This window comes from Pelophylax lessonae (genome assembly GCF_965119305.1).
Source record: "Pelophylax lessonae genome assembly, chromosome: 5".
In the NCBI taxonomy this organism is placed as follows: Eukaryota; Metazoa; Chordata; class Amphibia; order Anura; family Ranidae; genus Pelophylax; species Pelophylax lessonae.
Window position 1 is genome coordinate 314,476,282 of NC_138772.1, and position 27,088 is coordinate 314,503,369.

A 27,088-nucleotide genomic window follows, 5' to 3' on the forward strand; every position below is an offset into this window, starting at 1 on the left:
ACCGCAGCGCGCCTCGAGGGAGAGTGTGACCATGGAGCCGGAGCAGCGGGCGGACGGTTCTCCTCAGGTGCAGCCGGCTACGTCCCAGTCCTCTGTCACACAGCAGGAGGCAGACCAGCGGGCCATTACAGCTCCGATCCTGGCGGCCATCGATGACTGCAAGGCCTCCCTCATGGTGCGGATCGACCATCTGGCCTCGGAGTGCACCCTGATACGCCACGACCTTGATAAGGTGAGGGGCCGCATTGCTACTGCGGAGGGCCGCATCTCCAACGTGGAGGACAGCACGACCACTCATGCCGCCCAACTTGCGGAACTCCAGGGCCTGGTCAAGTCCCTGCAGCACCGTGCGGACGATGCTGAAGACCGCCAACGCCGCAATAATGTGAGAGTGGTGGGGCTCCCTGAAGGGGTGGAGGGGTCTAAACCGGCCATATTTGCGGAACAATTCTTTAAGGATCTGCTCGCCCTCACGGATCTCCCCCCCACATATGTTGTGGAGCGAGCCCATCGCGTTCCCCTGGGCGCTAGGCCGCCGGGGGCCCCGCCACGGCCCTTCCTGGTCAAATTCCTGAACTATCGGGATCGGGACATGCTCCTGGCCGAGGCCCGGAAGCATCAAGACCTACACTTTGAGAATACCCGGATCATGCTCTTCCCTGACTTTTCGGCTGAAACCCAGAGGAAACGCCGGTCGTTCACGGAAGTCCGTAAACGTCTCCGAGATAAGGAAATTAAATATAGCATGCTGTACCCCAGCAGGCTCCGGGTTCAATTTAACGGCTCCGTGAAATTTTTTGAATCCCCTCAAGAGGTCTCAGAGTGGATGGACGGTATTCGCTGATTCCCGGCTGCGGACTGCTCTTCTTCACGGATCTGTCCCCTGCTTCCTGGAGTGCTGATGTCCCTTTGTGCAAGGTTTTCCTTTTTTCTTTTTTCCCCCCCCGTTTTGTATCCCTTTTTTGGTCTCATGTGCTCCTGACTGCCCGGGGGCTCCGCTGGAGTCTCTACTACACTCATTTGGTTCCTGTCGAACTTTGTTTGCACTGCACAGCGTTCACTGACTCTCATGTTGGGAAGTTTGGGGCTTCAGGCCCGTGCCAGCTGGGTTTTGCCAGGACTCCCTGGCTTGTTTGATGTTGCTGGTACAAGGGCATTTGGGCAGTTTTTTTCTGGGCAGCTTTACCTCCTCCTGACTATATGGATCCTCGGGGCCTGTTGGTCTCTGTGGTGCACTGAATGTGACTCGGACAACTGGATTGTGGACTTCCTGGCCATCCCTGACTGTTTTTTTCATCCCCCTTTTATTTTTATTTTTCCTTTTCTACATGCCCCCCATGGCTGATGTTTATAGATTCCTCTCATGGAATGTGAGGGGGCTTAATAGCAAGTATAAGCGGGCTGCTGTATTTCAATATCTTAAGCAACACAGACCACACGTGTTCCTCCTTCAGGAGACTCACCTGGATGGTAGTTTGGTCCGGGCACTTAGAAAACCCTGGATACAAAAGGCGTTTCACGCCACTCATTCCACCTATGCACGGGGGGTCACGATCCTGATTAGTAAAGCGATTCCTTGCTCCATCCACCAGGTGGTCTCCGACCCGGAGGGACGCTATGTGGCTTTAGTCGTTACTTTATATTCTCTCAAACTGCTTCTGATTAATGTCTATGTGCCTCCACCCTTTAGGGTGCAACTACTGTATGACCTTATGAACAAACTTTCTGATCATGTTTCATTGCCAGTGCTCTTGATGGGGGATTTTAATGCCATTCTGGATGGTGGGTTGGATACTTCCAACTCCAGTCGGCCGGCCTCGCTTGACCTCTTGGCCTGGGCATCTGCTTTGGGCCTGGTGGAACTCTGGCGTTGGAAGCATCCTGATGATCGGTGTTATTCTCATCTTTCCGCCTCGCATCGTTCTGCGGCCCGCATTGACCTAGCTTTTGGGAACGCTCGTCTGCAATCCCTCCTTTCCACTGCTGACTATCTGGCCGGGGGGGTGTCTGATCATAACCCGCTTCTCTTGACAGTGCACCTCCAGGTGGAGGCTAGAGAGCGGGGCTGGAGGCTGTCCTCTGGATGTCTCCAAAATGAGCAGATTACCTCCCGGCTGGAGAAGGTTATTCGGACATATTGGGAGAGCAACGAGGGTTCTGCGGAACCTGGGATGGTGTGGGAGGCATTTAAGGCGGTGGCCAGGGGTGAATGTATAGCCGGTATTAAGTCTGCTAGGAAGGATCATAACAGTACGATTGTGTCCCTACAGGAGGAGGAGAGAGAGCGGGCGAGAGAACATGCGGAGTCGGCCTCTGATTCCACTTACATTTCTTTAATGGAGGCGCGGCGCGCTCTCTCTCTCTCCACTTCTCTGACCTCGCCCACACCGAGGCCTCACATGTGCGGGCTTCGGTGTTTGCGCAGGGGGACAAGAACGGCAAGCTTTTGGCGAGGCTGGTGGCGGATCAAAAGGCCCCGATTAATGTTCCGCTTCTCAGGAGCTCGGGGGGTGACCTCTTGACGGACCCCGCGGACATACTGGCTGAGTTCAGGAGGTACTTTGAGACCTTGTATACCCCTGCCACTGACTACGACCAAACTGCCATGGAATTGCTCCTTCAAGGTCTCGACCTCCCCATACTGACTGCTGACGACAGCGCCCTTCTGGACGCCCCTATTACCCCTTTGGAGGTGGAGAAGGCTATTGCCGCATTTCCTCCGCATAAGGCCCCGGGTCCGGATGGGTTCCCCGCAGATTTTTATAAATCATTTGCTGAGCAGCTGGCTCCACGCCTTAGTAGTCTATTTCAATATTGTTTGGAGGAGAAAGCTCTTCCCCCTTCCATGCTCGATGCCACCATGGTGTTGTTGCTGAAACCAGGTAAGGACCCCGTGGAGTGCTCCTCCTACAGGCCTATAGCCCTTCTAAATGCAGATCTGAAGGTCCTTTCCAAAATCCTGGCGTCCCGACTGGCGGGGGTCGTCCATACATTGGTTGACCCGGACCAGACGGGTTTTATGCCAGGGAAGTCAGTGGATACCAATATCAGACGCCTCTTTACCCATCTTCAGCTACCCGCTGCTGACTATCCGCAGCGGATTGTGGTCTCTATCGATATTGAAAAGGCTTTTGACTCGGTCGACTGGTCGTACATGCATAAAGTGCTGGAGCTGATGGGCTTCGGCCCTACGTTCCGGCTGTGGGTTAAACTACTATACTCCTCTCCTCGTACGGCCATTCGGCTGGGTCTGGCCAAATCTGAGTACTTTGGGGTGGGGCGGGGTACCCGGCAGGGTTGCCCCCTCTCTCCCTTTTTGTTTGCCCTCACGATTGAACCGGTGGCCACCGCTCTCAGGACCTCCAATGCCTTTGATGCCATTCAGGTGGGATCCATTAGGGAATGCGTGGCTCTGTATGCTGACGATATGCTGCTCTTCCTTAGGGACTCAGGTCCCTCCCTACGGGCGGTTTTACGCATCCTGGACACTTTCGACTCCTACTCCGGGCTCCGGGTGAATTGGGGGAAATCTTCCGTCCTATCCCTTACTGGGGCACCGGTGGCGGTCTCCCCTGCTGATCCTCCCCTATGTTGGGTGGACTCCTTCACGTACCTGGGGGTTAAAGTCACGCGGTGCCCGGGGGATTATTACTCCCTGAATCTCCTCCCGCTTGTGCCTAGGCTACAACAGCTGGTACAGGTGTGGAGGAGGCTCCCGCTCTCGTTGCTTGGGCGTATTGCCTTATTGAAGATGAAGTTTCTTCCCGTGGTATTGTATTTTTTGAGGCACTCCCCTACCTGGGTCCCTCGAGCCTTTTTTCGCAAGTTGGATGGCATCATCGGATCCTTTTTGTGGTCTCCTGGGCCCCCTAGGATAGGCCTGCGGGCCCTCCAGGAGCCCAAGGCCAGTGGTGGGCTTGCTCTTCCTGATTGGCATAAATATTACCTAGCTGGGCAGATGGTATTTGCGAGACGTTGGTTGAGGGCGGATGCGGAGGATTCGGCTACGGTTCTGGAGGCTGCACACCTGGGGTCCTATGAGAGTTTACGCCTGGCATTATTTCGAGGGGTGAGCACCGATCTGCCGTTGACTGACTCCATGAAGGCTACGATCAAGGCGTGGGGCCAGACGGTGAAGCTGGCGTGCCCTAGTTACCTTGGTTTCTCACCTTCTGCCCCCTTGTGGATGAATCCCAGACTTCCCCATTTTTACCACCTCCCGGACCCTGGGGTATGGGCTGCTGTTGGTATAAAGACGTTGGGGGACGTTACCACCGAGGGTGCACTGGTCCCCTTTGACACCTTACGTTCCCGACATGACTTACCCACGACTTATTTCTTCCGTTTCTTACAGCTGCGGCACGCTTTCCAGAGTCAGTTTGCAGATCTCCGGATCGAGCCAGTGCCGTCGGACCTGGAATTGATGTTGACTAACCCTGACCTTAGTAAAACACTGTCTACTGTCTACAAGGAACTGTTCCGCCTCACCCCTCCGGGGATTGTGCGCTGCAAGCAGCGCTGGACAGAGGATATTCCTGACTTGCAGGGGGACGACTGGGATGACCTGTGGACAGATCCCTTTAAACACCTGGTGGCGGCTAGAGATAAGTTCATCCAATTTAAATTTCTCCACAGAGTGTATTATACGCCTGCCCGCCTGGCCAGGATCTTTCCGTCGGTGTCCGCTGAGTGTTGGCGATGTTCGGCTGCCCCAGCGGATGCCCGACATGTATTTTGGGACTGTGCTCTGGTTCGGCGCTACTGGTCGGAGGTCGTCTCCTGCCTTGGAAGGGTGCTTATGACTCCGGTTCCGCTGACCCAGAGCGTCTGTCTCCTGGGCCTGGTGGAGGAGGTGGTCCCCTCGGTGGCTCATAGGACGCTGTTGATTATACTACTGTTTTATGCCAAGAAGGCCATCCTACTACACTGGAAGAAAGTGTCACCCCCTTCGATACCCTTCTGGAAGGGGCTGGTGAACGCTGTTTTACCTCTGTATAAGGCCACTTACGAGTCCCGTGGTTGTCTCCGGAAGTTCGAAAAGGTGTGGAAGGCATGGGTGGAATCCACCGAGACGGCGGGCTAATTGTGAATGGGAAGTGTCTGTATCTTATGGTTTATTTGGGCCCGCACTCACTTGTTCTTTTCTTTCAGTCAGGAAACCTCTGCTATTTCTGACCTGTAACTTTGTGTTCTGATCCAGTTGTCATGTGTGTTTTTTTTTTTTTTTTTTTTGTTGTCCTGTACCCCTGGGCCTGGGGGGGGTGGTCTGGACGGGTTATGCTGTCCCGGCCGCCCCCGGCCCCCTATGCTTTACTCGGTTCTATAGGTAAGCTGCCAGGGTTGGGAGGGTGGGAGGGGTGGGTTGGGAAGGGTTGTTGTGCCGTCCCGCCATGTTAGGGACTGGTGTTTGTCACTGTCTGTATTTTTTTTCTTGTTATAAAACAATAAAAAGAATTTTTCAAAAGAGCACTCTCTTGCCCCACTTCCCCAAGGCTAAGGGGGCTCCTGGTAAGAAGCATACTAATTTTCGGCCTTCTCAGGGGTCCTTTCGTGCCTTTCGGTCGCACTACAAGGGCAAACCGTTCAAGGGCCAAGGCTCCCAAAAGAAGCCGTGGTCTGGCAAACAAAAGTCCGGTCAGTCCGGACCTGCTGCCCATAACAATGTGGCCTGAAGGGGCGCCCTCACCCAGTTCTGGGGTGGGGGGACGCTTGCTCGGTTTTCTTCAACCCTGGCTGGCCCGCGTGCGGGACCGGTGGGTTCAGGAAATCGTTCTATCTGGCTACAAGATCGAGTTTCTCTCTCGGCCGGAGAGCAGATTCTTTCCCTCGAATCTTCAACTGTCTCCGGAGCGTTTGCGGGATCTGCACCTAGCGGTGCGGGACCTGAGGGCTCAGGGAGTGGTGGTTCCGGTGCCTCATCGGGACAGATTTCGGGGGTTTTATTCGAATCTGTTCACCGTGCCCAGGAAGGAGGGCAAGGTTCGTCCAATTCTGGACTTAAAGGCTCTGAACCGCTTTGTGCGGGTTCGCAAGTTCTGCATGGAATCCCTGCGGTCGGTGGTGGCTGCCCTGGGTCCGGGGGAATTCATGGCCTCCATCGATTTGAAGGATGCGTACCTTCACGTCCCGATTTTTGAGGGTCATCAGAGGTACCTTCGATTCGCCATTGCGGAGGATCATTACCAATTCGTGGCGTTACCTTTTGGTCTCGGCTTCACGGGTTTTCACCAAGGTGCTTGTACCCGTTCTGGCTTTGTTGAGAGCCCAGGGCATCTCTGTCCTGGGGTATCTGGACGACATTCTGTTGCGGTCTGCAACCAGCCAGGGTCTGGAAAAGGACCTGTCCGTCACGATGCAAACTCTGCAGGAGTTTGGTTGGACGATAAATTTTCCAAAGTCGACGCTGAGTCCGTCGGTTCGTCTTCCCTACCTGGGGATGATCCTGGACTCGGTCCAGGCGAAGGTCTTCCTACCGGAAGACAAACTCAGGACTCTTCAAGAGGAAGTCGGGTCCCCCAGGGACGTTCCGCACTCGTCTCTGCGGACGTGCATGAGATGTCTGGGATTGATGGTCTCGGCCTTCGAGGCGATTCCCTTCGCCCAGTTTCACACGCGGGGTCTCCAAGCAGAGATCCTGTCCAGGTGGGACGGGCGACCTCAATCTCTGGATCTTCAGATTTCGTTGAGCCATCGCTTCGTTGAGGGATCTTCTGTGGTGGCTCCAGTCCCCGATGGTATCGGGGGGCAAGTCCTTTCGTCCTATCTCATGGACAGTGATCACCACGGATGCCAGCCTGTCGGGCTGGGGTGGTGTTCTGGGTGTTCTGTCCGCCCAGGGAACTTGGTCGGAGGGGGAGTCCTCCCTTCCGATCAACATTCTGGAATTGCGTGCGATAAATCTCTGCCTTCGTCGCTGGACGGACCGGCTGCAGGGCTGTCCGGTTTGGGTGCAGACGGACAATGCCACGGCGGTGGCCTACATCAACCACCAAGGGGGCACCAGGAGTGCCCGAGCGGCTCGGGAAGTGGCCGACATTCTGTCTTGGGCCGAGACTTATGTCCCGGCGATAACGGCAGTTCACATTCCGGGGGTGGAGAACTGGCAGGCGGACTATCTGAGTCGCCAGGCCCTGGATCAGGGGGAATGGTCTCTCCACCCAGCTGTCTTCCAGATGTTGTGCGCGAAGTGGGGTCTTCCAGATGTGGACCTGTTCGCGTCTCGTCTGAACAACAAGGTGAGAAGGTTCGTGGCAAGGACGCGCGACCCTCGGGCAGACGCATCAGACGCGTTGGTGGTCCCGGGCATCAGTACAGACTGATGTATGCGTTTCCACCGATTCAGTTGCTGTCCAGGTTCCTTCGCAGGTTGCACTCGGAACGCGGCATGGTGATTCTTGTGGCACCGGACTGGCCTCGCCGGTCCTGGTACGCAGACCTCGTGAATCTGGCGGTCGACGCCCCATGGCGTCTACCTCTTCGAGACGATCTCCTGTCTCAAGGGCCGATATTCCATCCTGCTTTACAGTCGCTGGCTTTGACGGCCTGGCTGTTGAGACCGAGGTCCTGAAGGATAGGGGTCTCTCCCCTGAGGTCATTCACACTTTGATCAACGCGAGGAAATCTTCCTCAGGGAAGGTCTATTACCGTACTTGGAAGGCCTATTTTGCCTGGTGTGAGTCCAGGGAGTTTTCGCCTCGCACATACTCGGTTTCTCGAGTGTTGTCCTTCCTTCAAACAGGTGTCGATCAGCGTTTGGCGCTGGCTACGATCAAGGGTCAGGTGTCTGCGCTGGCCGTTCTTTTTCAACGTCCTGTGGCTTCTAACTCCTTGGTTGGCACTTTTGTTCAAGGGGTGCGGCATCTGGTCCCTCCTAGGAGGGAACCTCTGCCTCCTTGGGACTTGAATCTCGTTCTATCTGTGTTACAACGTGCTCCTTTTGAACAGATCAGGGAGATCTCGTTGTCGATGTTGTCCAAAAAGGTCGCCTTTTTGGTGGCGATCACTTCGGCTCGCAGAGTGTCGGAGCTGGCGGCTTTGTCCTGCAAGTCTCCGTATCTGGTCATTCACTTGGATAAGGTGGTCTTGCGACCTAATCCTTCTTTTCTTCCGAAGCGAGTTTCGGAATTTCATCTCAATGAGGATGTTGTCTTGCCTTCGCTTTGCGCGAAGCCTAAACATCAGAAGGAGGTGAGGTTGCACTCTTTGGATGTTGTTCGGGCGATAAGGGTTTACCTTAAATCGACTGAGTCTTTTTCGCAAGACGGATTCTTTGTTTGTTCTTCCGGAAGGTCCTCGGAAGGGCATGGCGGCGTCGGCTTCTACCATCGCCAAATGGATCAGACAGACCATTGAACAGGCATATGCTTTGCAGGGAAAAGTTCCCCCTATGCCTGTGAAGGCGCACTCTACTAGATCTTTGAGTACGTCTTGAGCCTGTCGGCATGGGGCTTCTGTAGCCCAGGTGTGTAAGGCGGCGACCTGGTCGACCGTACACACTTTCACAAAATTCTACAGAGTGGATGTTCAGGCATCGGCAGATGCTTCCTTTGGCCGCAAGGTTCTTAGTGCGGCAGTTCCTTAGGGTCCCTTGTTTTGGACCCCTGGCTGTTTGGGATATGTTTTTTATCCCTGGGTTATTTGCTTTTCCTGGGTTGTTGCTCCTGTTGAGCAAGTTTTTTACATGTTGCCCAGCTGGTTTCCTTCCTTTGGTAAGGTGCCTTTCTTTGATGTGGAGACTGCGTTGCCTTACGTCGCGGCTGCGTTTCCCACCCCTCATGTTTGCACTGCTTTGGGACGTCCCCATTGTGACGAATATGAAGATGGCGGAGACTGTCGGAGGACGTAAGAGGAAACGGAATTTTTGTAAAATCTTACCTGTAAAATTCCTTTCTCTGAGTCCTCCAACAGTCGCCGCCCCCGCCCCTCTTTTGGGGTTTGGTTGTATACTCTACTGCTATTCCACTGAAACTGAGATATGGATGCAGGAAGTAGGAGGGTATTGACTGAGGGGAACCACCCCCTGTGGGTGGGATATGTTAAAAGCTTTAATGTTAACCTATTCTGTTGCCTAGCTACTCCTTCGGAGCAAAGTCTAATACCCATTGTGACGAATATGAAGATGGCGACTGTCGGAGGACTCAGAGAAAGGAATTTTACAAAAATTCCGTTTTTTTTTTTTTGCTAGAAAACTGCTTAAAACCCCCAAACATTATATATTTTTTTTTTTTCAGAGACCCTAGAGGATAAAATGAAGATTATTGCAATATTTTTTATCACACCGTATTTGCGCAGCGGTCTTCCAAACGCAATTTGTTTGGAAAAAATTACCTTTTTTTAATTAAAAAATAAGAATCCAGTAAAGTTAGCCCAATTTTTTTTCCATGTGAAAAATGTTACGCCGGGTAAATAGATACCCAACATGTCTTTAAAATTGCGCACGCTCACGGAATGGCAACAAATTTTGGTACTTAAAAATCCCATAGGTGACATTTTAAAAATATTCTACAGGCTCAAATTATTGCTCTCACTCTAACGATCGCGGCGATACCTCACATGTGTGGTTTAAATACCGTTTACATATGTGGGCGGGGTTTCCGTATTCGTTCGCTTCTGCGCGCAAGCTAACGGGGACAGGGCGATTACATTTTTTTTTTTTTTTTAACACCTTTTTTTTTTTTTTTTTTTAATTTTGATCATTTTTATTCCTATTACAAGGAGTGTAAACATTCCTTGTAATAGAAATAGGCGCGACAGGACCTCTTTTTTTTGTGAGATCTGGGGTCAAAAAGTCCTTAGATCTCACAAGTACACTAAAAGATGAAGAAAAAAAATAAAAAATAGTCAAATGAAAAGAAAAAAAAAAAATATGGGGCCTTTAAACCGGTTGCTAGGCAACGACGTTTGCTGTCGCTTCGGTCCTCCAAGACCATAGAGTCGAGCAAGGGCAAGCTTGCCCTCACTCGACATCCTGTCTGTGAGGATTCGGGACCGAATTGTTTTCCCCGCTGTCGGGTCCGGTAAGCGGGGAAAAGTACCGGGACACGGCGGGAGGGGGGGGGGGGGCACCTCTTCCGCCGCCCCAGAAGGGTGATCCCACGGTGAATCCGCCGCCGGGACCACCCATCTCGGAAACGGTGGGAATACTGGGCGGCACAGTGGTGTAGTGGTTAGCACTTTCACCTAGCAGCAAGGGGGTCGCTGGTTCGAATCCCAACCTCGACACTACCTGCCTGGAGTTTGCATGTTCTCCCTCTGCCTGTGTGGGTTTCCTCCGGGTACTCCAAAGACATGCTGGTAGGTTAATTGGATGCTGTATAAAAAACAAAAAAAAAAACAAATTGGCCCTACTATGTATGAATGTGAGTTAGGGACCTTAGATTTGTATGCTCCTTGAGGGCAGGGACTGATGTGAATGTGTAATGTATATGTAAAGCGCTGCGTAAATTGACAGCGCTATATAAGTACCTGAAATAAATAAATAAAGCCGACCGCACACAGTTTAAAAAAAATACCAGGGTTATGGCAGCTATATGCTGCCATAACACCGGTATTTAGGTTTAAACTGCCGACATAAATAGTCGTTGGGCGGTCGTTAAGTGGTTAACAGTTGTGGCTCAACCGAGCCTACAGAGCTGCCTAAAGAACCTTACAGCTGAACCTTGCATCAACTGAGGTCCAAACATACACCTGGTAAAATTTTAATGAAAGTATGAACAAAGGACCAGGTGGCAGCTTTGCAAATCTCAGCAACAGATGACTGATGCTCTAAACCTGAGGAAGCAATAAATGATATAGAGGAGTGTGCTATAACAAGAAACTTGCCCTTGAGATCATAAGCTTGAGTGATGAGCTGTCAAATCCACCTGGTGATAGTGGAATGAGAAGGAGGCTGTCCCCTGTGGGGGTCTTTCAGGCACTATAAACAGTTAAACTGCCTAAAGGTAGCTATAGCGGAGAGAGACCTAAAAAACGTGTACTACATCCAGACAATGGTGGTAAATCTCCCTTGAATGTTTCATAATAGGACAGAGAGATGGTGGAACATTTTACTGATTAACATGAAGGGAAGAAACCACCCTGAAAAGAAATTGAGTATTGGGCCTCAAAGCAGCCTGGTCTTTCTTTAGCACAAGAAGGGGTATGTTCTAGATCCAGACTGCCAACTGAGAGATTCACTTCACAGAAATGATGGCTACAAGAAAAACAACATGGCAAGTAAGAGAAGACAAGAGAATCTCTTGAATAGGTTCCAAAGACCTAAAAACCAGGTTGAGCTCCCACTAGGGAAGGCATGGGTATAACGGTGTTGAACACATCTGCATGAAGGAGTGACAGGCAAGTGGTCTCTAAAAAGAATAGAGAAGGAGGAGACTCGACCCTTGATGGTGCCTTAAGCCAAACATTGGTACAGACCAGCCTGGCAAAAAACAGGATTGATCTCGTGGAGAATTTTTTTCACATGAAATTTCCTTGCCTTACACAAAGAAAAAAAAAATTTGATGGTAAACTTTGCCAGAAGCAGATTTCCTAACTTTAAAGAGCATTGAGATAACCAAATTGAATACGCTATGTTTTTTTAGGGCCTTGGATTTAATAGCCAAGGCCGTTTAAAGCCTGTAACTGGGAAGGTGGATGATAAATCGGCCCTCAGATCAAAAGCTCTAGATAATTTCGGAAAGCATACAGAGAGTCTGCCAGCAGCCTGACTGGGTTCGAGTAGCATGCCCTTTTGGGCCAGTTTAGTGCAGTGAGAATTATTACATTTCCCTCTCTATCATACAAAACAGGCAAGGAATGGGTTTTAAAAGAGGCATAGAACAGATCCCACTAATCCAAAGGCTAGAGACAAACCTCACTTTGTTGAACCTGGAGGCCAGGGGATCATTGCCTGACATTCCCCACCTGCGACAGAGGTCTTAAAATGCCTCGGCTTAGGCAGACTATTCTTTGGCATCCAAATGATGTGGAATGATGTCTGCCTGCCAGTTTTCCATGCCTGAAATGTGCATGGCGGACAAGGCTGGATTGTGAAGATCTGTCCAGGCCAGAATCAGAGCCACCCCCCTTTTTTCTGTTTCTTTCCTAATGGTTGATGTAGGCCACTACTGTGGCATTGTTCAAGTGAATCCTGGTCGGATTACCTTGCAGATGATAGGTTAGACAATGAAAGGATATTCAAATTCCCCGGGGTTTCACAATATGGAGCTGAGCTTTCTTCAATGTGATAATCCAAAGATTGTGCCCTCCTTTTTCACACTGTCAGAATGTTGAGTTTCAATGGTCGGGAGTGGAATTGGGTATATTGGACTGTCTTGTAGGAGGCCAACATTAAGCCCCAAGTTCTGAACCCAGATGACCACAGAATCCAATTGGCGCCCCCCCTACTCTGAAGGCGTCCCTTCGTTGTGAGGAGTACTTGCTCGCGGCTTTGGAGGACTTTGGGGTTCAGGGTTTTGTTTTTGACTTGAAGGCCTAAGATAAACAAAAGGAAATTTATTAGCCTCCGGGGGCAGTGTTTCCATGTGGCAAAAGGGTACTGCGCCAGCAAGTCACCCCGTGACTTAAGTTGTCCAGGGAATTGCCATAGTCATTCCCCATCAAAGGGCATACATGATGTGTGTGCCTTCCAATGATGCTCAGCAGACTAACATTTGGTTTAAAGGATCTCCACATGTATACCAAAATCAGGGCCATTCTGAATATTTAGTGTATAATATCTGCTCGCCTGCCAATGTAGAGTAGGACCATAGACATGAGCTCCAGATGCTGGAGGACAGAAGGATCCATAAGGCTAGAACCAGAATTCCAAGACCTGACCTTGGACCAGACTGCCAAAGTCAAGTAAATGGACATGGCAGGTTGCAGACCATAGCCTGCAAGGCAGAGTAAGAGCTTCTGTTTCCCCACCTGGTCTTTAAACGCAGAGATGTCCTCTACAAGAACAGATAGTGTTGTTGAGACAGGGAATGATTTTGTCCACAATTGGGACAGACAAGTTCTTTAGGAACCCCTCCTCAATAGACTATTGTTGGGCAAAATATTTAGAAGGAGCAAAGACTTTATCTGGTTTGGGCTAAAAAAGTAGAGGAGACCAGTTGCAATAGGAAATACAGTGGAAACGTCTCAACAGGCTGAGGGCTTTTCGGAGAATCCTGTCTAGTAACTTTTAGTCTTTACAGACGGTCTGCACATTTCTAAACTTGGCACTGCTTATGTCAGTTAAGCTTTGAAGTTATGCTTGCAGACTACGATGACTCCTTTACAAACGTACAGGGGTTTTGGGTCTTTCTACTGTATTCAAAACCAATAAAAGTGCTTTGGCTGTACATATTCTTAAAGTAAGCCTTTTCTGAGAAATCATGTAGGCCGCTGTTTCTGTGTTGACATACTGCCCTTCTGTACACAGGTATGTGACCGTGCTGGATTAGGTCACTCTTGATATTTTCCAAATGATTGCATTAGCTGGGGAAAGTTATTTTGTGCTTTATTAAAATATTATGTCAAGCTCCTTTCCTTTTGTCTGTCCTAATTGTTACATGCTTTATTAGTTATAATCTGTAGTGGTGAAGTTCTTCATTGTAGTCTGATTTTGGACAAAACCTCTTTTAAAAACTCTTTTGTTTTCTCAACAGCGTACATTGGAAAAATGCAGCTCACACTTGGTACGTCGGGAAAACACGGAAAGGTAGTGCCTTTTTGTTGCTTTTTTTTTTTTATAGTCAAAGTTTATTACTGCTGCAGTTCTCTTAGGTTACTTCTGCATTGTTTCTATTTGTTTGTTGTTGTGGAATCTGAGGGTGGTTTGCAGTTTGCCAGTAGCGTGAATCCTTCTTTTCTCAACGGTAGGGCCCCTTTCACACAGGCTTTCCGATCCGGTCAGCCTGCCGGTTTTTCAGGCGGACCTGATCTTTGGAGCAGCGGATGTCAGCGGAGACCTCTCAGCTGACATCTGCTGCTATCCGATCCGGTCCGTGAAATCAGGGCGCCTATCCGATCCGGTCCATGATAACAGGACGGATGGAAACCCTATTTCTCGATCGTTCATTGACGGATGCAGTCTCTGATGCATATCAGTAGGGTTATACTGCCCCCTACAGGAGTAGGACACTAGGCAGAAAAAAAAAGTTCTGGCTATGCCTATGGGCAGTCCCAGGGGGTATACCCTCTCCCTGCATAGGATGTCAGTTTTAATCTGCCTAGTTAGGAGAGTAAGGCCCAGAAGAAGTCTTTCTTATGACGAAACGTTGGCGACTCCAGACGCAACGTCCACACGCCCCCCAACGGAGCCGGCTGTTTTACTATATGCTGATTTGGAGACCTGCGGGACGCCGCGGTTAGATCCATGACCAGCACAACTACATGCCTGTCTTTGTCTTTTAAATTGTAAGTAGTTTTTTTAATAAATTTGCCTATTGGTTTACGGGATTACGCTATGGGCCTTTATTTCTCTCTACATATGGCTCTACACTTGATGGAGTAAATGAGAAGCTCCAAGCGTGTTATATACTTATGTGATTGGTATAACAACCTACCGGAAAAGGCTGTCTGCTTTGGGATATTTGGAAGCACCTGAGTTTGACATCAGTCGACCTACTGGTTTATTACTAGCTGGGAGAGGCTGTCTCATTAAGTTGAGCAGCCACGGAGTTTCAGTAAGCTGCTTGTTATACCTGAGCACAAAGGTGTCCCCTTCTCACACTTTCCTTGGTGTCACTGGAAGAAAGCCTATTTTTTGCACGTGGATTCACATCTCTGCACCTGTTATTGGGACTATTCATGTGGACACTACCCCCCTTTTTCTTTATATTATTTTGAAGCTTTTCAGCATCTCAAATTGTATATTGATTTTAGCGCTGCACATTTTATTTTTATTAGAGTTAGGAGTAAGGACCTAGTTCCTTGCTGGGATCTCTGGTCCTGGCAAAGTTTTTTTTCTAGATCATTTTTTTGTTCGCTTTTTCTCCGGATTTTTTTCCTGCGAGATCTAAAAGCAACTATGCCAGATCTGGGCGACGGGCTGGATGTTGTATAGATCCAGTGGTCACCCCAGCTTGCCAGCGCACGTGCAGACCTTCGCTCCGCACTGGGTCGACTGCGACATAGTCCCACTGGACGGGGACTGGCCCCGCAAATTTAATGTCTCGCCAGGTTGCATACGGCGGGTCTTTTCCCCGAGTCGCAGCGTTCCTATTCGGCTGACAGCCCCCCACTCTTTGGCAGAGAGGGGTTCGGTCAGGAGATGGCACCCACCTATTCCGGTACGGTGGGTAAATATTCCCTCCTCTTCCCCTGGAGGACCCTCTTCTACTGCTCCCCCCCCCTCCTCCTCACACTGGGGGCTATTGGGCCTACTCCCGGGGGCTGGGTGCACCGCCGGCGCCAGACAAACCCTGCGCGGTTTCTCAGATCCTTCCTTTTTTGGATCGAGCTGCTGCTGACACGTGCTGCACAGACATTCTGGGCATCCTGCTGCATATGGGTTCTGTGAGTCTGGGGGTCTCTCTCTCTGCTGGGGGTCTCCAACGTGCTGCCTAACCTCTGGGGGGGCGCTGTAGCGCGGTGGGACTTTTTTGGGGAAAAGAAAGCTTTTTTTGTTACTGTTTTTGGCCTTAGCTGACGGGTTCCCCTGGTGCAACATGATCTTGTGTCCCCACCTGACCCCCTCGGGGAGGCCGCAGGGCCCTCCAGACCCTAGCTTTCTACAGATGCAATTTTGGCGGTCCTGGAAGCTATTGTGTTCCGGGTAGAGGTGGCCTTTAAAGGGCGAGGTGCTAAGAAACTCCCTCTGCCTACTCCTGCCTCATCTGATGTCTCAGGTTCTGAGTCTGATTCAGCCACCGCAGATACAGGTCTCCCTGGCGGGTCCGCTATCTCGCGCCTTGTCTCCTCTGATAGTGAGGATGATATTTCTACCTCCACTGCCGCACAAGATAAGGCGCTGGTGGATGCACTACTCTCTGTGCATGAGACCCTAAAAATGGAGAATGCGACTGAGGTGCATGTTACATTTGGCACTCACAAGCCATCCAGAGCGGCAAAGGTTTTTCCCTTTCCCGCGTATGTTGACGCCATACTCAAAAAAGACAGGGACCGCCCAAAGTGTTCCTCTGGGGTGCCTAAGCGGATTGCTAGGGCTAACCTTTTGAGGAGTCCCTGCTAAAGAAGTGGACTGTGCCACCTACAGTGGACCCTCCGGTCTCCAGGCTGAATAAAGCTACCGTGATTTCAATGGAGGATTCCCTGTCCTTAAAGGATCTGGAGGATAGGAAGGCGGAGTATGTGGCCCACAATATGTACTCCCTGGCAGGATCTGCACGAAGACCGGTGTTTATGGTTGCCCTTGTCACGCAAACATTGACTGAATGGGCTAAATTACTACGCCGTGAGTTGGAGGGAAATAGTCTCCCTCCTGCCTTTTGAGGAGCGGTTGTACCAGCTTGTGCAGGGGCTGCAATTTGTTTGCGATGCCGCGCTGGACACTGCTTCCACAGTAGAGCGACTGTCAGGTTCCGGTGGTGGTCCTCCGGCGTATACTTTGGCTAAAGTTCTGGTCAGCGGATCAGACTTCAAAGAAGGCCTTGACTGATCTGCCTTTTCAAGAAGATCGCCTGTTTGGAGCTACCCCGGATGACATCACTAAGGGTCTCACAGGGGGGAAGAGTACCTTTCCTCCACAGGCTAACAAGGGTAAGGACCCTCTTCGCAGACGGGGTCCCTCTTTTTCAGCACTCAAGAAGTTTTTTCCGACCCTCGGGGTCAGTCGATAAGGCATAGTCCTTCAAGGCTCCCTCGGGCGGTTCCAAGCGACCTTGGTCTGACAAACAAAAGTCTGCTTTCTCCAGACCTGCGGACAAGACCACCTCGGCCTGAAGGTGCACCCTCCCCCGTATCTGCGATGGGGGGATGTCTTTGCCGGTTTTCGGACCTGTGACTATCCTGGATACCAGTGTTCTGGAGCTGAGAGGGATCCGGCTTTGCCTAGTCCACTGAACAGAGTACCTGCAGGGTTGTCCAGTGCGCATTCAATCGGACAATGCCTCGGCTGTGGCTTATGTCAATCACCAAGGGGCACCAAAAGTGTCCTTGCGGCCTCGGAAGTGGCAGGCATCCTTCATTGGGCAGAATGCTTTGTTCGAGCTTTCTCCGCTGTTCACATTCCAGGAGTGGAAAATTGGCAGGTGGGTTACCTCAGTCGACTGGCCTTGGATGCAGGGGAATGTCCCTCCATCCGGAGGTGTTCCAGCAGTTTGCCTTCATTGGTAGATCTGTTGGCTTCTCGGATCAACAGAAAAGTGCAGAGGTTAGTGGCCCGCTCCCGGGACCCTCTGGCAGATGCCGCTGACCTGCTGGTGGCCCCGTGGGGTCAGTATCAGCTGATGTATGCCTTTCCTCCTCTCAAGTTGCTGCCAAAACTTCTCCGCAGGATCAAGGTGAATGGGATTCTGGTCATTCTTGTGGCTCCGGACTGGGCTCTCTGAGCTTGGTACGCCGACCTGGTCAGGCTTGGAGACTTCCTCTCAGGTAGGATTTACTGTCTCAAGGGCCAATCTTCCATCCTGCTTCACGGTCGCTGGCTTTGATGGCTTGGCTGTTGAAAGCCAGGTGCTGAAGGACGGGGCATTGTCTGCTTTAGTGACTCCCACTCTGCTTAAAGCGAGGAAAGGGGCTTCGCCAAAGATTTATCATGGTACATGGAAGTTGTATATTGCGTGGTGTGAGTCTCTTGGGGCTCCCCCTCACCCTTACCCGGTGGCACGGATCTTGGCTTTCCTTCAACAGGGAGTTGATCAAAAGTTGGCCTTGAGTAATATCAAGGGTCAGGTTTCGGCCTTGGCAATTTTCTTCCAAAGGCCATTGGTCACCCATTCCCTGGTGCGTAACTTCATCCAGGGGGTGCGACACTTGGTACCTCCGGTGCTATCTCCGTTGCCACCTTGGGACCTTAAATTGGTGCCTGTTGGTCCTTTTGAAAATATTCGGGAGATTCCCCTGCTTACCTTATCCCAGAAGGTGGCCTTCTTGATGACTATTCCTTCTGCGTGCAGGGTGTCGGAACTGGCGGCCTTGTCCTGTCCTCCCTATCTAGTGGTTCACAGGGATAAAGTGGTAATTGTCCGGATCCGTCCTTCCTTCCGAAGGTGGTTTCCAGCTTTCACTTAAACGAGGACATTGTGTTACCTGTGTCCTAAGCCAAAACATCCTAAGGAACTCGCACTGCATACTCTGGATGTGGTTCGGGCCATCAGGGTGTACTTGGCAACTACGGAGTCTTTTCAAAAGTCAGATTCGCTCTTTGTACTCACGGATGGTCCAAAGAAAGGGCTGCCTGCGTCTGCTGTGACTATTTTGAGATGGATCAGACAGACAGTTGTGCAGGCTTATTCAATTAAGGGTCAGGTTCCACCTTTCCCTGTTAAGGCGCATTCTACTCAGGCGCTCAGTGCTTCCTGGGCCTTTTGCCATTAGGCATCTGTGCTTCAGGTTTGCAAGGCTGCTACCTGGTCGTCTGTTCACACCTTTACCAAATTTTATAAGGTGGGTGTGCTGGCATCTGCAGATGCCTCTTTTGGCCACAAAGTTATGCAGGCTGCTGTTTAGGGGGCTTTTTGGCCTTTCTTGAGGGTGTTTACTGTTTCAGGTGGGCCTCATCTTGTTGTTCTGATGAGTCCTGTGTTGGCTATGTTTAGCCTATGAGACTTGTTTTTTTTTCTGCTGTTCCCACCCCTCATTTTTTGGCACTGCTTTGGGACGTCCCTACTGATATGCATCAGAGACTGCTTCCGTCAATGAACGATAGAACTGGATTTTTGACATACCGTAAAATCCTTCTCTTAAGTTCATTGACGAACGCAGTACCCGCCCCTCTATTTTGAGTTGGGTTGGTATTATTTCTCTGACACTGCTTTGATACAAAACGGACATCCTGTACAGTGAGAGGGTATACCTCCTGGTACTGCCCATAGGCGTAGCCAGAACCTTTTTTTCTGCCTAGTGTCCTACTCCTGTAGGGGGCAGTATAACCCTACTGATATGCATCAGAGACTGCGTCAGTCAATGAACTTAAGAGAAAAGGATTATATGGTAAGTCCAGTTTTTCCATCTGTCCGGAGGATCGGATAAGATCAGATGAAAATGGACAGGCGGTCCATTATCATCCGATCTCCCATAGAGGAGAGCGAGGCTCTGACAGCTTTATCTCTGCACACAGAGCGGAGACAGAGCTGTTTTCCGCCTGCTCAGCGGATCGATCCCAGCCGGGCACACTGCTCGTGTGAAAGGGGCCTAAAACTTATTTTTGTTGTTAAAAAAGACACATCTTAAGTACTGACCTTTGACCCTGACCCATACACTAACCCTGCGGGTTGACCTAGATCAAGCCTTGATCGAAGTATTTTTTTATTTTTATTTCATTTTTTTTCTTCTACACGTGCCTTATTTTTTTTTTTCGACCTTTGCAAGGACAGAAAAAAATACAATGTATCTGTCTCATCCATTCACCAAAACAGAAAACACAGAGGCGGGCTTCACAGTGATATCTGTGATAGGCAATAAGAGGTGACTCTTGGTGAGACTCTAGTCTCTGCTAGGAGCGCGCCCAGCACAAAGGGAGATATGCAACTATGCGGCCCAACGGAAAGAAGCCCAGTTCAGTGGGGCCTCAAAAACCACGGTCGTTGGTTTTTGTATTAAGAGAGGTAAGTAATAAAGGAGTGGATGGAAAACTCAAGGTTGTTTAAAGGTTGGTACTTCTGTCTTGCATTTTGGTAATCTCTTCTTCCCTTCTCATAATGAGATTGAGCTCAGCGGTCAAGTCTATTATTTTGGAGACAGTTGTGGACCTCTTATTTTATGTAATGTGGAGGGGCAACGGTACTTTCTAGAGAGAATCTTTAAATTCCTTTTTTGTACCTGACTAGCTATGCTCATTGTAAAGCTCAGGTGTAATGATTTTTTTTTTCCCAGTCAGCTTTTGTCAATTATTACATGTCTAGTTTGTAGGCAAAAAAAAAAAAATATATGTATATTATATAAAATATATATATATTCATGATTTGCCTCTCTGTGCGTTCTAACTTAAAACTTGTGCTTTAAATAGAAATAATCAGAAAGTTGATGGTCGGTCATCATGCAGAGCAAATGGGATTAAATCATCTCAGAACTTTCGGGTTGCTTCTTTGAAGGGTAAGTGTATTGATTTTGTGAAATCTAACAATAGTGCTATAGTAGAATTACATATATACTAATAAAATGTACCACCTATTTTTTTTTTTTTCTTAGAAATTTGACCACCATTTTTTTTTCTTTTCTCCGTTTCCCTTTCTGGAGATGTCCTGTACTGATGATTGTGGCACTATGACAGGAGTTAAGGGGGAAATCTCCAGTGGGGACACAGGAAGCAAAAAAAAAAAAAAAGCTATCCGAGGTTCTAGCTTTACCAAAACGTCACTAAGAGATTTTCTGTCTTGCTAACAGCATTATTACTGGGAGAGGAAGTGAAGAAAAATCTTTCTAGAGTGAATAAAAAAATAAATAAATATATTTCTCTTACGTCCTCTGACAGTCGCCGCCCACTCATTCAGTCTTCACCAATGGGTATTGACCTCTTATCCATAGGAGCAAGCTAGGCATAAGACTTGTTAAAAACAAAGTAATTTACATAGGCACACCTATGGGGGCTGTCCTAATGGTCCAATACCCTCCTGCTATCAGCCACCCCAACTCAGTTTGTCTTCTGCCTAGTTAGGAGTAAGATAGGCTATCCCTGTGCTGGGGCTACAGTCTCAGCCTTTTCTTCTGTTTTATGATTTTATTTTCTCAAGTGTGTTTTCTTACACTACTAGCTGTTTATTTTTCAGCATTTAGTTAGTCGATTCTTCGGATGACGACTGCGTTGCGGAGCTGGGAGCCGCACTGGTCGTCCTGGTGTTCCAGGACAGAGGGCCTTATGGAGTCCCAGCCCGCCATTGAGCGTTTAGCAGGTTATGTGTATGCCCTGGCCTCGCGAACGACCTGTGCACATGTCGGCGGCCATTTTCCCAGGGCCTCCCATTACTTTCTATGGGCAACCATTTTTCCTTAGCCTGTTTTTTCCTAGTTCAGCCTCAAGCGGTGACATCACTTCCTTTTTCTCTGCAGTGGAGATCGGAAGGCGTGTGGTAACACTTGTGGGGTCTGTCTTTGCTGTTTTTTGTGGGGAATATCTCTAGCTGTCAGCTCATTCCTACTTGTGGGGTCTGTTTGCATAGTCCTTCATAGCGGTGTACTGCGGTGGGATCGCTGTTGCTTAAAGGGCCAGTACTAAAAAAAAAAAAAAAAAAAAAAAAAAATTTTCTTTATGGAGTCCCAGGACAGCAAATTTCCCCCAGCCTTAGTGGATGATTCAGGTTCCTCTCGATCTTCTGCTCTGACTGCTGCACTTGCGACTTTAGCGTCCAAAGTGAATCTTTTGATGGCTGAACGGGATACTAAGAAAAGGCCTAGGCTTTCTCTTTCTTCTGATTCAGATTCTGATATGGTTGCCGTAGACAGTGTGCCCCTTGAGGGGTCTCGTTCTTCCCAGTCTGAAGGGGAGGGGGAGGATGAGGAGGGGAATGATTCCCCTCCTGGGACGGCCAAAGAACGCGCAGCTATGGCTGTGCTGATTACTGCTATTAAGGATACACTACATTTAGAGGATGAGCCCAATCCTCCGCACAAGCGGTCCTCTTTTGGTACCCGCAGATGCCGTAAGGCGGCGCAGGTGTTTCCTTGCCCCGCTGAGTTCCACGAAACTGTGAATGAACAATGGCGCAATTTGGAGCGCAATTTTGTGGTGCGTAAACGGTTTCAAGTCCGTTTGCGTCTCCTACGGATTCGCGCTGGTCTGTGGCTCCTAAAGTGGATCACACTGTTTCCAGATTGAACAGGGCCACTCTGGTACCCACTGCGGATTCTCCGGTGTTCCGGGACCCTACGGATAGGAGGCTGGAATCCCTTGCCCGCCATTCCTATATGGTGGTGGGTTCCATGCTGAAACCTATTTTCGCCTCCGTCATGGTGGCTCAGGCAGTGGCAGATTGGGCTAAGGTGCTCAGACGCACCCTCGTGGCTGATTCTGCCCCCCCCCCCTACTACCTTGGAGATGGTGGACCTGATTCATCAAGGGGTCATGTATCTGTGTGATGCGGCCTTGGATGAGGCCCCGTTGGTGGCTCGCCTGTCGGGGGTCGCGGTACTTAACCGTCGCTTGATTTGGTTAAAAAGCTGGTCGGCTGACCAGACTTCCAGGAAGATGGTGTCTGACATCCCTTATGCGGGGAATCGTCTTTTTGGGGAATCCCTGGATGAATTGGTTAAAGGTGTCACTGGGGGAACTCTGCTTCCCCAGAATCCTAGGGGTAAGTTCTTCCGCGGTAAGCGGGGCTCTTCCTTTAAACCAAATCAGGGGTCAGGTCCCTCAGGGACAACGATTCCTCGTCACTCAGGACCTGTATGCGATCCCTGGGGTTGATGGTGTCAGCCTTCGAGGCGATACCGTTTGCACAATTTCACACGCGATCTCTCCAGGCGGAGATACTGGCCAGATGGGAGAGGCTACCTCAGTCCTTGGACCTGAGGGTGTCTGAGTCGCCAAACCAGAGTGGAACTTCTGTGGTGGCTCCAGTCCCCGGCCGTAACGGAAGGGAAGTCCTTCCGGCCGTTGCTGTGGACGGTGATTACCACGGATGCCAGCCTGTCGGGCTGGGGTGGTGTTCTGGGCAATCTGTTTGCCCAGGGCACTTGGTCGGTGGAGGAATCCTCCCTGCCGATAAACATCTTGGAATTGAGAGCGATCTGGCTGTGCCTGCTCCATTGGTCGGATCGTCTTCAGGGTCGCCCTGTACGGGTGCAGACGGACAATGCCACAGCGGTGGCTTACATCAATCACCAAGGGGGCACCAGGAGTGCCCGGGCGGCCCAGGAAGTGACCGGTATTCTGTCTTGGGCATTTTGGCAGTTCACATTCCGGGTGTGGAGAATTGGCAGGCCGATTATCTGAGCCGCCAGACCCTGGACCAGGGGGAATGGTCCCTACACCCGGAGGTGTTTCAAATGCTGTGTGCGAAATGGGTATCCCCGGATGTGGATCTGTTCGTGTCCCAGCTAAACAACAAGATGGGAAGGTTCGTGGCAAGAACGCGCGATCCTCTGGCAGACGCCTCGGATGCGCTAGTGGTGCCTTGGCACCGGTATCGTCTGATATATGCCTTTCCTCCGATTCAGTTGTTCAGGTTCCTTCGCAGGTTGGTCTCGGAACCGAAGTTGGTGATTCTGGTGGCACCAGACTGGCCGCGCTGGTCTTGGTACGCGGACATCATTCAACTCTCGTTACGAGACGATCTGCTGTCGCAGGGACCGATCTTCCATCCTGCTTTACAGTCGCTGGCTTTAACGGCGTGGCTGTTGAAAGCCATGTCCTGAGGGACAGGGGTCTCTCCTCAGAGGTTATTCCTACTCTGCTCAAGCCTAGAAAAGCCTCGTCTCGTAAGATCTATTACCGTACCTGGAAGGCTTATTTTGCCTGGTGTGAATCCAGGGGCTTCCCTCCTCGCTCTTATTCGGTGGCGAGGGTGTTAGCCTTCCTACAAACTGGTGTGGACCAGCGCCTTGCGTTGACCACGATTAAGGGCCAGTTGTCTGCACTGGCCGTCCTTTTTCAGCGCTCCTTGGCGTCTAACTCTTTGATTCGCACCTTTATTCAAGGTGTGCGTCATTTGGCCCCTCCTCGGAGGGCGCCTCTACCTCCATGGGACTTGAACTTGGTTCTGTCCGTTTTGCAATGTCCTCCCTTTGAAAACATCAGGCACATTTCCTTGCCTCTGCTGTCAAAAAAGGTTGCTTTTCTAGTGGCGATCACTTCTGCCCGCAGAGTGTCGGAGTTGGCGGCCTTGTCCTGCCGTTCCCCTTATCTGGTGGTTCATAAGGATAAGGTGGTCTTGCGACCTAACCAGTCCTTTCTTCCAAAGGTGGTTTCTGAATTCCACCTTAAAGTGGAGTTCCACCCATTTTAGTCACTTTAGATGTATGTAATCCCCTTTAAAACGACTTTTACTAATGGAAAGTTTTTTTATTTATTTTTTTTTTGATAGTAAATACCTGATTTTCTGCTTTATTTATCGTCTTCTCACTTCCGGGTCCGGTTGGCGATTACGTCATTCGGCAATTCGCAGTGTGCGCTGGGATGTATCTCAGGGCATGAAATCTCGCATTATTACACAGATGAGCTGTACTGCGTGTTCTGCCCCGCCTCCTCTCAGTGAGCTGTATGTATGTAGTGTATTGAGGCCGTGCTCCGGCCCGCCTCCGCCCCGCCTCCTCTCAGTGAGCTTGTATGTATGTAGTGTATTGAGGCCGTGCTCTGCCCTGCCTCCTCTCAGTGAGCGAGGAGTGAAAGCATTATATCCTCACTGAGAGGGGGCGGAGGCGGGGCAGAACACGCAGTGCAGCTCATCTCCTGTGTAATAAAGCGAGATTTCATGCCATCCCAGCACACACTGCGAATCGCCGAATGACGTAATCGCCGACCAGACCCGGAAGTGAGGAGAGGATAAATAAAGCAGAAAATAAGGTATTTACTATTAAAAAAAAAAAAACTTTCCATTGGTAAAAGTAGTTTTAAATTAAAGTGGATTACATACATCTATGTAATCCAATTTATTAAAAATGGGTGCAACTCCACTTTAATGAGGACATTGTTTTGCCTTCGCTTTGTGCGAATCCAAAACATCCTAAGGAGTTTGCCTTACATTCCTTGGATGTTGTCAGGGCGATCAGGGTTTACCTGTCGTCCACTGAATTCTTTTGGAAGTCGGATTCTCTTTTTGTCCTTCCTGAGGGACCTCGGAAGGGTGTGGCTGCGTTTGCGGCGACCATTTTAAAATGGTTCAGACAGACGATTGTACAGGCCTACCCGATTAAGGAGCGGGTACCGCCCTTCCCTGTCAAGGCGCACTCTACCAGAGCGGTGAGTGCGTCCTGGGCCTTCCGGCATCAAGCTTCGGTGGCCCAGGTGTGCAAGGCTGCGACTTGGTCGTCAGTGCACACCTTTTCAAAATTCTACAAACTTGATGTTCTGGCATCGGCAGATGCCTCATTTGGCCGCAAAGTTCTGTGTGCAGCAGTACCTTAAGGGGACCCTAGTTTTGCGGGTCCCTGGCTGTTGGGGTTGTTTTCCACCTTGTTTATTTGCTTTCCTGGGTTGTTGCTCCAGTTGAGCTTTTCTGTTGCCCAGAGGAAACCTTTCTGTTCACGTAAGGTTCCTTTCTCTGACGTGGGTGCTGCGTTGCCTTTGTGACGGTTAAGTTTTCCCACCCCTCATGTCTACACTGCTTTGGGACATCCCATTGGTGAAGACTGAATGAGTGGGCGGCGACTGTCAGAGAAAACTGAATTTTTGTAAAATCTTACCGTAAAATTCCTTTCTCTGAGTCCTCTGACAGTCGCCGCCCCTCTATTTGGGGTTCTTTGGAATCTAACTGCTTGCTACCAAACTGAGTTGAGATGGCTGATAGCAGGGGGGTATTGAACCATTAGGACAGCCCCCATAGGTGTGTCTATGTAAATTACTTTGTTTTTAACACGTCTTATGCCTAGCTTGCTCCTATGGATAAGAGGTCAATACCCATTGGTGAAGACTGAATGAGTGGGCGGCGACTGTCAGAACTCGGAGAAAGGAATTTTACGGTAAGATTCTACAAAAATTCTGTTTTTTTTATATATATATATATATATATATATATATATATATATATATATATATATATATTATATACACACACACGTGTGTAATAACATTTAAATATTAAATATTGGACAGCACATGTGTACTGAAGTGACTTGTACATATTGGCTGCTTTTTGAATCCCTATGTGTGTAATATTAGAGATATAGGCTTACCATCAGCAGAGATGTCCCTCCTTTTGGAATGTTCTCAGCATTGCGGTCTTGTGCGGGCCGTTGACTTTGTCAAAATCTGGAATCTTTTCTTTTGAAAATATTAAACAGACAATAAGCTTTAAAATGGCGCCCAGTAGAAAAGCTCAGTAGTAGACAATTACGTGCTAAAAACAATTCTAATAAAACTTTATCCAGCTTAACCTAGACAGAAAGTTATCTGGTGCATTTATTGTAAGCTTATGAGAATTAATATATTTTATATTTGGCACAAACCTCTCATAACCATAAATTGCAACACACCAACAGCTTTTACTGTATAATTTTTGCACTTGTCATACCCAACCTGACTCTTAACCTCCACACTACAAATAGAATGGGGAAAAAAATAATCAACATGGGTTTTCAAAAATACTTTCAGATACAAACCTAAAAAGTCTTAATTGCATAAGTATTCACCTCCTTTGCTATGAACACTTTATATGAGGGCCTTGAGAGTCCACCTTGAGAGTACTGCTTTTTCTTTAAATTGAGAGACCGTACAGTCAGTTATTTAGTAGATTGCTTTATCCAATGATCTTTCCAGCCTACTAGCCTATTCCCAGCCATACAGTGGGGAAAATAATTTCTCTTTTGTTCATTGACTGACACAGCCCCCCATCCCCCCTCCTCTACTGGGGCTGTGGGGGTGGACTGGTCCACCACCTGTGGCGTGGACAGGGTGCTGTGCTGGCTACGGGGGGCAGGGGGTGTGTGACGGGGCAATTGGCTGTGGGGGGGGGCTTCCTGCCTGTCCCATTTTCTGAGGCCTAGGGATCCCCTCTGTGTTGCTGGCAGCCTGGTGGTGCCGCCAATTTGCTGTAGCCTGTGTGTTCAATGCACGGCGGCCATGTTTGTGTAGTCCGGGCATTTTACAATGGTTTGCTATTGAAAATAGCAGGGCCTGGACGGTGACTTTGGCGGTGGGATCCCCCCCCCCAATACCAGGAAGGAATTCAAGGTGCGTCCAGTCCTGGACCTCAAGGCGCTGAACTGCTTTGTGTGGGTACAGAAGTTCAGAAAGGAGTCCATTCGCACAGTGGGGGCATCCCTGCATCAGGGAGATTTTCTTCTATCGACATCAAGGATCTTTACCTTTACATTCCAATATGCGCCGGTCACCATCGCTTTCTCTGCT

At 49.7% G+C, this 27,088-nt stretch overlaps 1 protein-coding gene across 1 annotated transcript in view; it reads left to right on the top strand.

Annotated features, from left to right (window-relative positions):
- The window catches only part of ZCCHC2 (zinc finger CCHC-type containing 2), a 181,607-nt gene that overhangs the window by 114,102 nt on the left and 40,417 nt on the right, over positions 1-27,088 (top strand). Inside the window, exons 10-11 of the mRNA XM_082259718.1 lie at positions 13,632-13,684; positions 20,096-20,181. Coding sequence (XP_082115844.1) covers positions 13,632-13,684; positions 20,096-20,181 — 139 coding nt within the window. The remainder of the gene's footprint in view (positions 1-13,631; positions 13,685-20,095; positions 20,182-27,088) is intronic.